The 12,734-nt window shown below is 41.0% G+C and overlaps 1 protein-coding gene across 1 annotated transcript in view; it reads left to right on the forward strand.

Moving 5' to 3' along the window:
• Nucleotides 1-4,908, forward strand: part of ERCC3 (ERCC excision repair 3, TFIIH core complex helicase subunit) — a 29,668-nt gene extending 24,760 nt beyond the window's left edge. The window contains exons 14-15 of the mRNA XM_053297629.1: nucleotides 334-483; nucleotides 4,429-4,908. Of these exons, the coding sequence (XP_053153604.1) occupies nucleotides 334-483; nucleotides 4,429-4,563 (285 nt within the window). The 3' untranslated portion in view covers nucleotides 4,564-4,908. The remainder of the gene's footprint in view (nucleotides 1-333; nucleotides 484-4,428) is intronic.
• The last annotated feature ends 7,826 nt before the right edge of the window (nucleotides 4,909-12,734 follow it).

Consider the following 12,734-nt stretch of genomic DNA (forward strand, 5'->3'; position numbering starts at 1 on the left):
TTTGTACACAAGATCCTTATTTTCAACAATATCCAATATTCCAGTGTTCAGTGCATGAGTTGCACTGTGAACAGAGGAAAATAGCTTTCCACTAACTTTGCTTTATGTTTATCTGTCCAGTAGTAAAGGCTGTAGAGGATGGGGGTGGGGTTGCATCTGATTTACTGAGAATGAATATGTGTGTGTCTGAAGAAGATAAATCTGGTCATGTTTCTATTCTGCTATTGACACGTATAGCAAAAATAAACATCCCGTAAACTGGCAATATATTAACTCCCATTTCTTGGAAGTTAACACTGAGGAAAGTAATAGCTTGCTCTCCCTGCTTCCCAGGTGATCACAAAGCTTGCAGGTATGGAGGAGGAGGAACTTATGTTTTCATCCAAAGAAGAACAGCAGCAGCTTCTCCAAAAGGTTTTGCAGGCCTCCGACTTGGATGCTGAGGAAGAAGTGGTTGCAGGAGAGTATGGCTCAAAGTCTCAGGCAAGTGACTATAAAGGCCTATCAAACTCAATGTGGAGGGGAAAGGAGTGGAGCATTTCAATCAATTCCTTGACCCCACAAACTCACTCACCATGCCTACTATCTAAGAGAAGAAGCTGGCCTGTAACCCTGACCCTTGCTATGGCTGCTACAATAACGAGGGCCTTCATAATTAATAGCAGGAAAGGAAGTGAAGAGTTGTGCTGCACGCACACACATAGACACACCCCACTCTAGATTTGACCTCCATAGGCTTCCTCCTAACTGGATGGGACCTGAGAGTTGCTCTGCTACCACCACACAAAGGCAATGGGCACGGAGGTGGTCTTAGCAAGCCCTAGCCCTTCAGAAGTTGCTTATCCCTGACACTGGTGCTCCCCATCTGCCTTTGAGACCTTCTTACAGAAAAAGCAAGGGTAAGAATCGGGTCTGCTTTTCCAAACTTGACCCTGCCCTTTACCCCAAACTGACCAGCACCTCTAGGCCCAGTATATCAAACTACCGGCCCACCGGCCAGATGAGGCCCTCTGAGCTTACCTGACTGGCCTGTATGAAGGCAGCAGCCCTTGGACAAGATGCCACCACTTTTCGCCCACCACCCCACGCTGAAGAGGCGGCACATCTGTGATTTGCTGGCCAGCAAATCACATCAAAAAAGCAGTGTGTCATGATATCCAGGTCTGCAGCTGTCCAGCAATGTGCCCCTGCCCCCATTTGGCCAATTTTCTACCCCCCCCAAAGGGGGGGTGGATAGAAGAGCCACAAATGGCTTCTTTAAGCAATATGGTGGCTGGAAATTACCTCGGAGGTCATATCCAGCCGCCTAGGAACCGTGGATTAACCCTTTTTAAACCATGTATACCAAAGATGGGTCTACATCGCCTGACCATGGATGATATTATTATTTCTTGTATACACAGTCAGACAGGTGTTATTGACTGGTTTGTTTTATCCAAACATCGAGTCCTTCCCAAGGACCTGGGATGGCTGAATTTTATCATCAATACTGTTGGTTGTTATAGATATCGTCGCAAAATATAGGCTGTTCCCAGTAAAGCTGCTTTTTGTAATTGGCTGATGGTGATTTCTGTGGCCCCTATGGTGTTGAGGTGCTCTTCAAGGTCTTTTGGAACTGCACCCAGGGCGCCAATCACCACTGGGATTACTTTGGTCTTTTTCTGCCACAGCCTTTCAATTTCAATTTGTAGATCTTTGTATTGGGTGATTTTTTTTCTATTTCTTTGTCTTCTATTCTGCTATCCCCTGGTATTGCTATGTCGATTATTTTCACTTGTTTTTCTTTCTTCTCGACTACAGTTATATCTGGTGTATGGTGTGGCAGATGTTTGTCTGTTTGTAGTCAGAAGTCCCATAATATTTTTACATCTTCATTTTCGACATTTTATGGTCATTTTTATGGTTTGTAGTCAGAAGTCCCATAATATTTTTACATCTTCATTGTTCAATTTTATGGTCCCACCAATTTTTGGCTACAGGTGGCTTGTATTTTTTGCAGATGTTCCAGTGTATCATCCCTGCTACCTTGTCATGCCTTTGTTTGTAGTCAGTCTGTGCAATCTTTTTACAACAGCTGATTAGGTGGTCCACAGTTTCATCTGCTTCTTTACAAAGGCGGCACTTGCTGTTTGTTGTGGATTTTTTGACTATTTTTATTTATTTATTTATTTATTTATTTGATTGATTGATTGATTGATTGATTGATTGATTGATTGATTGATTTCTATACCGCCCTTCCAAAAATGGCTCAGGGCGGTTTACACAGAGAAATAACAAACAAATAAGATGGATCCCTGTCCCCAAAGGGCTCACATTCTAAAAAGAAACACAAGATAGACACCAGCAACAGTCACTGGAAGTACTGTGCTGGGGGTGGATAGGGCCAGTTACTCTCCCCCTGCTAAATAAAGAGAATCACCACGGTAAAAGGTGCCTCTTTGCTCAGTTAGCAGGGGATAGACAAAACCGCAGGTGTTGGGACCATGTGTGACGAGGTCCACCTGTATTGACCTGAGTACTGAGTGTTAAACATCTGTTGAGAACAATAACAGTTAAAATATCATGGTTATGTTAAGGTTTTCTTCTGAAAATACAAAAGTAATGTATTCAGCCAATTTCTGGCAGGATTGTGTATGCAAAATTTGGTATCTGTAGGTCATTGGGAAATATTATATTGTATTCAGAATTTCTTCAAAAAAAACCTATCAAATATAATGTACATTTTTCCTGAGCATGTTCTGGTGTAAAAGCAGTGCATTCAGCTAATTTAAATGGCAGGGCAAGGGAGGGAGGAAGAAAGGAAGAGGGTGAGAAATAGGAGGAGGAGAAGGAAGTCAGAAGGTGGTGTGAGGCTATGTGCGGACCCCCAAAAGTGCATCAGGATCAAATTGGCCCACCACCCAATTGCGTTTAGCACCCTGCTCTAAGCCCTAAGATGGAAGTAAGGAAATCGCTCCTCCCATACCCATGTGTTTTTCAAAGTGATGGGTGGGTCACCCAGTATCAGAGGGGTAGGCAGGTTTTGCAAAACAGTTTATTTTCCATGTTGAAATGAATGACAGACATTGACTCTTTTGGGAGAAATTAAAGGGGTGCACCAGGGGACACTACTGGGGTAGGGACTAAACATAATCCCAGACCAATAGTTATGCTAGTTACTGGGAAGAGGCTTGATTTTTATTGGCATACCAGTGCTGAGTTCAGTTTGTTGATCACACTAGACTGTGAATGGAGTGCAGGGAACTGACTTGTATATAGGGAAGGTGCTTACTATCGAAGAGTCTATTAGAAAGAGAGATCTGTATAAAGATGTTCCTGGGGAATGGGAGCATTGTCCTCCTTGGTCTTCTAAGTGGTGGTGCCTTGCTGCCCTAAAGCTTTCCAAGCTGAAGTGGATAGGAAACTGAAGGGGAGAACAAGTGATCAAGATTCCTCCAAAAAAAATTTCTTGGCAGATTTATTCAGTTGTTGCCTTTTGGCAAAGAGTAAAAGAAAACCTTTTAAGTTTCCTGTTTCTTGTTGCTCTTAAACAACTCCAAATGTGTGTTAATTCTAAATGTTTGGTGTGTTCAATTTCTATTTTTTCTCCAATAAAAGCACTGTGTCTGGGAAAGCAGTGTCCTTGTTTTTTTCCAGCTTTCTCAGATGAAGAGCCCTTGTGTTGCAAAGCTTTCCAATCATTATACATCCAGAAATTGCTTATTACACCATGCCTTGGTGGATACAGTCTGCTGAATACTTTTCCTGCCCAACCCTTGCTGAATTTTTTGAGTGGCTGCAGTGCCTAGTGGGTTGCTATCCAAAGCACAGGAAACTGGTTTTCACAGATGCTCATTTATATACCCTAACCAAAATAATTTTTCAAGGTTTTTTGTTAAGTACTCACTATTTTTGTTTATGTATTTTTATGAACATAAAAGCTAAGTTTATTTATATAGTACTACTTTTCAGCTGCTTTGAGGAGATTGCCAAGAAGTTCCTTAAACAGAGGTTTAAAAAGCTTACATTTCACATATTGTGCAGCATCCATACTAGTTAGTCATGACTAAGCACCATTGCAGTCGATGAGACAAGTTAATCATGGCTTAGTTACGCCCCCTTTATTTCAATAGGACTTAGTTTTGAAGCTTTCCATTGACAGCAATGATTGAGAGGCAACCTAATTGATTTCCCACAAACTTTCAAACACTGTGGCTCACCAGAAGACTAGTAGCTCATAACTGCAGCATGCTTTAAGTATTCACCATGTTGGAAGGAAAAAGAGGCAGCTGGTGGAGAACTAGCAATAGCAGAATGAGGGTACAGCACCTAACTGTTATACAATTATACAATTCTGTGGTGTGTGTAACTATCGCAGTATCTGTTCTTTGTAGATTTAGGAGAGGGGAGTGTCACTGAAATCTCAAGTTATATGTTCTCTCTCTCTAGGTTTCTCGACACCATGGCACAATGAGCTCCATGTCTGGAGCAGATGATACGGTTTATATGGAGTATCAAATGTCACGAAGCAAAGCATCTTCAAATAAACATGTCCATCCACTTTTTAAACGCTTTAGAAAATAATATAAAGAAAATGCATTGGACAGTTCTCACTTTCTGCTGGAGTAAGAAGAGACCTGAATTTGGTTCAGGCTCCTAAACAGTGGTGATAGGATTTCATAAAGGAATTAACCAATGGATGAAAAAATGTGAAGCAATTTGCTTGCAAGTGAAGATGTAAATGGACTGTCTTATTTCTAAATAATATTTCCCAGGTAATACAGATTTAAAGTATTTTTATTTAACAATTTTAAAGATGGTTTCAAAATAATTCTGAAATGGGGATATATTTCTGTAGATATTTGTATCAGTATAGAGCAAAGTTGGAAATACCTGAAAGCACTGAATAAAAATGTTCTATAAAACATACATACAGTATCTCATTGTCTCTCTCCCTGAATCCTCTTGGTGTCTCAAATTGGATGCCTTGGATAAAGACTCAACCATGCTAGGAAGAATAGTTCTATTTTTCACTACGTATCCCTTCAGAAATGCTTCTGATTCCATTCAGTCTCTCTCTACAGACTTCAGAGAGAAAGGGGTGTGGGGAGCTACACACACTTAAGACAATGCAGTCTTGGGCCAAAGTGATTTGCACAATGATCAATAGCCCCATTCAGGTTAATGTCTGACTTATTTCGGTTCCAAGATGTGCTTCATTTTGCCCATCCCTTTTATCCCACCCATGCCTCCTTCATGTTCTTCATAAAAAGAGCCCCTGGTGGCGCAGTGGTAAAACTGCCACCCTGTAACCAGAAGGTTACAAGTTCGATCCTGACCAAGGGGCTCATGGTTGACTCAGCCTTCCATCCATCCGAGGTCGGTAAAATGAGTACCCAGAATGTTGGGGGCAATATGCTAAATCATTGTAAACCGCTTAGAGAGCTCCGGCTATAGAGCGGTATATAAATGTAAGTGCTATTGCTATTGCTATTGCTAATATTGCCAGAGTTAGCTGTTTGTTTTCAAGCATATTGTGTTATTGCTCCCCCTTCCATTTCATGCAGCTCAACTGTTAAGTTCATTATTACACCTGTAATAATCAGAGAAGAGAGGGGCCATTGAGCTGCTGGGACTTCTGTCTCGCTAGTCCTCCAGTGACAAGGTCATGGGTGATACAGGGCTTCCAGCCTTGATGGTGTGATGCAGAACCCACTGTCTCCCTCCCCTTGTGTGTCCCATCCTAAAGACATCTTAAGTGAGTGATAAGTGTGGAGAGGGGACCATCTAATAACCATGAAAACAGATGCAACTGAAATAATTACTGATTTTATTGAACAGCATCATTGGTGAAGTGAGCTCCTGATTTCTGTGTGATTCCTCTGTTGAGGGTAAATAATTCTGCTGACTGAGCAAAAAGGCATATTTTTGAAGTTGTGGTTCTCATATTTAGCTAAGGAGAGAGAACAACTGCACCTATTCAACCAGCATAAGCATCTCTCCAGTGGCTATTTGCTGGTACTGTATCTCCCTTGTAACTCATTTTAGATTGTGAGCCCCTTTGGGACAGGGTATTATCTTTTCATTTTATTTGCTATTTTAAACTGCTTTAAGAATGTTTTTGTTGTTGAAAAATGTTATATAAATATTTATTATAATGTATTGAGAGTCAGATCCATCCAGTGAAGAGTTGGGTTGATAATATCTCAAGGGATGGTTACATTCGACTTTTTCCTCTGGTTAGTGCTTGTGCTGTTTCACGTGAAGAACTTTATTCTTCCTCATCCAGTCCACCTACACAGACACATACGAGAATGGCTGCTGCCTCTGGATCAGATGAAAAATAAAAATATTGTGTGTCTGCGTATTGATGATCCTGCACTCCAGAATTCTGAATCTTCCTTAGCAACTGCATGTAGATGTTAAAAAGCACTGAGGACAAGATCAAATCTTGCAATACCTGATAAGTGAAATCCATGTGTGAAAAAACAAAGGGAGAGGCAAGGCTTCAGACTGGTTCTAGAAAACAATGGGCTAGTTCGAAAGATACTGGCGGCAGCCTCATAAGAAGGAAGGGATGCACCAAGAGTCAGTGTTCCTGTCCGTGTGCCTCTTGGACAGATCCTTGGATTGTTTGTGGGAGCTGTTCATCTGAATGGTCCCTAAACACATGTGCCATCCACACATGTTCCCTCCTCCTTTGCATGTGCTGCTGCTAGTATCATTTGAACTGGCCCAACGATACATTACTTGAAAGTCACCCATGTGTTCCAAAAACCATTTTCTACCAAGTCAAAGGATCTTATTTATTTATGCTATGAATTTATACCCTGCATTATTGCAAAACCCCAAGGCAGCGAACAATTCAGTGCAGAAACAAATCAATAAAGCACATTAGACAGCAGATAAAAACTAGCAAATGAGATTAGAAACTGCAGCCAATACGTTCATTTCAGTAAGAAGAAATTAAAGTACCAAAAAAGCTATCAAAAGATTGAGTCTAGTGCCTCATTATCAAAGTTCCCAATCGCCAAAGACCCCACTTGTGTGTTCATACTGTTGAAGACTTGGGGACAGCATGATGCTGCCCCATGCTTTGCAGTTCGATATATGAGAATTGTGTTCCCTTTCAGAGGCTTATGTGTGGACTACAGGTGGTGTGTCAAGACTGGAATCCTATATTCTGCTGTAGCAGAGATGGAGTAGGATAGAAGAAGGAGGAAATGGAGGAGGGGCAGTTGTCTGGGACTCACAATGGACTCCAATTGGAGTGTTTTAATGTATATACATTACATGTATATAATATGTCTATATTGTATATATACATGTATATAGTATGTATATAATTATACAAATTTGTGTTTTAATGTATGCCACCTTTTTTTGCATGTATAACACTATGCTGGTTTTTCTGCATGTGGAAACCTGCTAGGGTTTTTTAAAAACATATATGGAGCAGGACTGATCTTTGAGCAAGTATAGGATTCCAACTAACCACTCCTTTCTCCCCACATGGCCCCCATCCTGCCCAGTTTAGCAGAGTATCATCTGTGCAAGGATAGTGCTACACTGGCATCATTTTTTTCTGCTGGTGTAATATTGTGCTGTGCTGTTGCAAGGGAATTTGGCAGCATTCCTATCATGCCCATCAGACGTAACGTAAAGATAGGATTGCACTGCAAGTCTTTTTAAAACCTTGTCCATTTGGCACAACCTGCTTTTGACACTCTCTTAAATTATATTGGCTGACATGCATACTAAATTACACATGAGTAGTCCTGTTGAAAATAGGACAAGCTAGTCAAGTCAAGACTATTTGTCCCATTAATTTCAATGTGACTACTCATGAGTAATTTAGTCAATGTCAGCCTATATATGGGAGGGTGAAGTTTAAGTGTAAATAATTGGCACCAGTGTTCCCTCTAAGGTATGCGCATACAAATCTTTTGATATCCACTCAATTAATTTTAGATCAGGCTCAGATTGAATCAGGAAGGCCCCATTCTGAATGCACGTGCGCACACATTGCCTTGATCCTGCCACCCAGAACAAAACTCATGCTGCACATAGATGAAAAGAATTAGAGGGAACACTGATCGGCACTATATGCTCCTGTCACAGGGTGAGCAGCTGAGGAAAAGATATGGATAAAAGTATGTAATTAAAATGTGGTTTACCCGTTCTAACATGAGTGTTCCGTTAGCAGATTTATTGTCGGTAAGTAGATGTTTCAAGACAGGAACTATTTATAAGCCAGCATGAGTTACCTACCTGTTGCTGCTCTGAGGGTATAGACACTCTCAAAAAAGAGTTGTAGGTTCTTTATGATTTGTTGAAGCACTTTCAAATGTGACCTGTAGATAATTACCAAGACTTAATCAAACAACAATGTATAGAGTATCTTAATTGTAGTAATAAATCCTATTTAACCACTGGTGTTCTTTGTCTTCCCATGGATTTGTATTACAGATATGTCCTAGAATAAAAATATCTTTCCCCCCCTCTATAACCATGATAGTATATCATCTCCGGTCTCACTCCTACAGTTTCTATTATTCAAGCAGAACTCTTTGAAATCAATCGGAATTGTGCTTGAGTAATGACTGCTGGACAGCAGCTGGTGTGATTGTTTTCTGACTCTTTGAACTTGCCAGTTATCAAAATATTTTTTTTAAGTTTGACAATCGTTATTACAAGGCTTTATTTTGCTAAGACTGATTATGTCCTAAATAGTATTTCACTACTGGCCAAAATGAAGGAGGGTGGGGGAGCCCAATTTGTTTTACTTGAAAATGTTAGCCTGACTCATAGTGACAGTTATTCTTCATGTTTGCCTTTGTGCCTTTTTCTGACAGCTGTGTAACTTTCAGTTTAATTAGATCTGCTGTACACAGATTGATCAACTACCACCTAGAGAGAATGTGCCAAATGAACTCAGCAGTCATGTCAAGATGACATCTGGTCCTTTGACTTCCTTTTTAATTAAGAGAGAAAAGTGAAGCATTTAATATGAGATCATGGGAACCACTTGGTGAATGGGAATGTAAATTATTAAAAGCAAGCATGAATGCCTGATATTTTTATATTATAGTGCTTAGTATATATGTATTGTGATTCTTGATGTGCTGTATTATAGTAAAGGAAGTATAAAGAATATTTATCGCCAACCCTGGTTGGAGCAATTTGGAGCTCTTTAGAAGGGCAAGGAATGGGGGGGGGGAGAAACCAAGGGAAAAAACCCCAATGTCTTTAAAATGTAGTGATGGTAGGGACAGCCAAATGTCCTAATCTAAAATATGCAAATTTTCAGAAGCCTCCAACCACATGTTTTCCTCATTTCTGGCCTTTCCTATCCCAATACCATCTTTCTACAGCCACATCTCCCTCCTCAATAGCTCTCACAACCCCAGTGCCACCATGTTTTCTCCATCTTCCTTGCCAAACCACTGTACTTTCCTTCAGCCCTTAGCACACCCTATGGCAGGTCCCAGGAAAAGGTGATGCTGCCATCCACTCCAACTTCCTCAGTTTTACTGTGAGATTGAAAAATGAAAGACAAGTGTGATGAGCAAAATCTCAGTTGAGCTATCAACACACTTGCGTTGCTGCAGGTAAAAAGACTGATATGTGGTAAATGACGGGCATAGGGATTAATACCGGTAGTACCTCAGAATTTGGTAAGAGTACACGGTTGCAGAACTGCTCAGTGAAGCTCAGGCCAAATCTCAGGCCAGTGTAATCTTAAGCCTACATCAAGCACAATGTTCTCACCTGGCTATTTTCAGATTCTGGAAAAAAGTTTAATTTCAATCAAATTGATTTGTTATGTACTATTTCTACAAAGTATCACAAAACAATAATGGGCATTGACATTTTAAGCCATATAGAGAAATGCTGAAGAAACTGTGTTCTGAAAGCATAAAAAGCAAAACTTGCAGAACAGCTGTGGAGAAGATAACCGAGGAGCCAGAAATAACCCCTATACATAGAATCCAATGGCTTTTTGGACCCAAAGAAAGGCCAGTAAAGCCCAGGAGTGTAGCACGGTTAGAGTTGGTCCTGGGACAAAAAGTGAAGGTGGGCCCCTGCCCCTCCTCTAGAGGAGTGGGCAGAGAGACAAAGAGCAAGCTGTCTTTCAGCTAGTGGGCCCTACTCTTTCAGGGACTCAGAGACACCCCCTGCACACACACATCATTTCAATTGTAGCTACGCTCCAGGTAAGAACATAAGAACAGCCTTGCTAGGTCAGACCCAAGGCCCATCTAGTCCAGCATTCTGTTTCATGCAGTGGCCCACCAGATGCCACTGGGAAGCCCACAAGAGCTGAGAGCATGCCCTCTCTCCTGCTGTTACTCCCCTGCAACTGGTATTCAGAAGCATCCTGCCTCCGAAGCTGGAGGTGATCTATAGTCCTCCGATTAGTAGTCGTTGATAGACCTCTCCTCCATGAAGTTATCCAAACCCTCTTAAAGCCTTCCAGGTTGTTGGCTTTCACCACATCTTGTGGCAGAGAATTCCACAAGTTGATTATGTGTTATATGAAATAGTACTTCTTTTTGTTAGTCCTAAATTTCTTGGCAATCAATTTCATGGGATGACCCCTGGTTCTAGTGTTATGAGAGATGGAGGAACATTTCTATCCACTTTTTCCACACCATGCATGATTTTATAGACATCTATCATGTCTCCCTGCAGTCGTATTTTTTCTAAACGAAAAAGCCCCAGGTGTGGTAGCATTGCCTTGTAATGAAGGTGCTCTAGGCCCCTGATCATCCTGGTTGCCCACTTCTGTACCTTTTCTAGTTCTCCAATGTCCTCCTTTAGGTATGGTGACCAGAATTGTAAACAATATTCCAAGTATGGCCGCACCATAATTTTGTATATGGGCATTATAATATTAGCAGTTTTATTTTCAGTCCTCTTCCTTGTGATCCCTAGCATGGAATTTGCCTTTTTCACAGCTGCTGCACAGTGAGTCGACACTTTCAACTAGCTGTCCACCACAACCCCAAGATTCTTCTCCTAGTCAGTCACTGGCAGCTCAGATCCCATCAGCTTATACATTAAGTTGGGGTTTTTCGTCCCAATGTGCATCACTCTACACTTGCTAACATTGAACTGCATTTTCCATTTTGTCGCCCACTCACCCAGTTTGGAGAGATTCTTTTGAAGCTCCTCACAATCCATTTGGATTTCACTACCTGAAATGGTTTAGTGTCATCTGCAAATTTGGCCACTTTGCTGCTTACCCCTACTTCTAGAGCCTGATTGTAGGGATAAGTTATATATTTTTGCAAGGAGGTCAGCAATTTCACATTTGAGTTCTTTAAGGACTCTTGGATGGATTCCGTCTGGCCCTAGCGATTTGCTAGTTTTTAATTTTTTCAGACAGTTTACAACGTCATTTCTTGTTACCTCTATCTGACTCAGTTCCTTAGCCTCTGTCCCTGAGAAGCCCAGTTCAAGAACAGGTATACACTCAGTATCCTCTGCCATGAAGACAGATGCATTTAACTCATTTAGCTTCTCTATAACTGTCATATCCTACTTAAAAATCCCTTTCACAACTTTATCATCAAACAGTCCAGCCGCCTCCCTGGCAGGTTTCCTGCTTCTGACGTATTTAAGGAAGTTTTTGTTATTCTCCTTGATGATTTTAGCTAAATGTTCCTCCAACTCTATTTTCGCCTCCCTTACTGTCACCTTGACCACCTCAAGTGGCACAGCAGGGAAATGCTTGACTAACAAGCAGAAGGTTGCTGGTTCAAATCCCCACTGGTACTATATCGGGCAGCAGCGATATAGGAAGATGCTGAAAGGCATCCTCATACTGCGCAGGAGGAGGCAACAGTAAACCCCTCCTGTATTCTACCAAAGAAAACCACAGGAGTTACCAGGAGTCGACACTGACTCGACTGGCACAACTTTACCTTTATGAATGGAAAGGATGATGAAATTTGAGACCTAAGCAGGAGCAGTCCCCTCCCTACTCTTTCTCAACTGTAGCTGAAAGGTCTGAGCCTGTAACTCAAGTGCACATCTGACTGCCCGTCTCCACTAGGAAAGGGCCTCCGAACTGGTTCCATGCATATCCCTACTCTCTGGACATATGTTTATAATTTATGATATTCTGCTCTTTTTCCTGGGTATTTTGTCTGTGATTTCATAATTACGGTTTTTATTGCCTTAAATAAAGGCAATATGTTGGTTTTAATGGTGCGTTGTATGCCACTTTGTATTCCCACTGGGAAAATAAAGTGAGATACATATTTTTAAATAAATAAATTTTATCTTGTGCATCCTAAATACTGCATCATTTCATGATTATAAATTTCCAGCAGCAAAACTATTAGTATTAACAGTGTAGAAAATTATTTTGCATGTCTTATGATTCTCCATATAAACAAAATAGGAATTGTAAGTGTGCAGATGGAGTGAGAGTGATATGCAATGGAAGAGCTAATATAATTACTTTGCAACTTTGTTCTATAGAACAAGATCTATGTTATTCTATAGGTTATAGGAGGGTTCCCCAACCTTTTCTTTAAAAAAAATAAATGAAAAAGGCATTCTTAATTATGGACCCCACCACCTATTGAGATTATCTGGGGAGGTCCATCTGGAGTTGCCACCAGCTGGTCTGATGGCTATTCAAGGATGGGCCTCCTCCATTGCCACCCTGAGGCTTTGGAATGCGCTCCCTGCTGAAATAAGAGCCTCCTTATCTCCAACAACTTTTTAAAAGGCTGTTCAGA

Source organism: Hemicordylus capensis, chromosome 1 (genome assembly GCF_027244095.1).
Source record: "Hemicordylus capensis ecotype Gifberg chromosome 1, rHemCap1.1.pri, whole genome shotgun sequence".
Classification (NCBI taxonomy): domain Eukaryota; kingdom Metazoa; phylum Chordata; class Lepidosauria; order Squamata; family Cordylidae; genus Hemicordylus; species Hemicordylus capensis.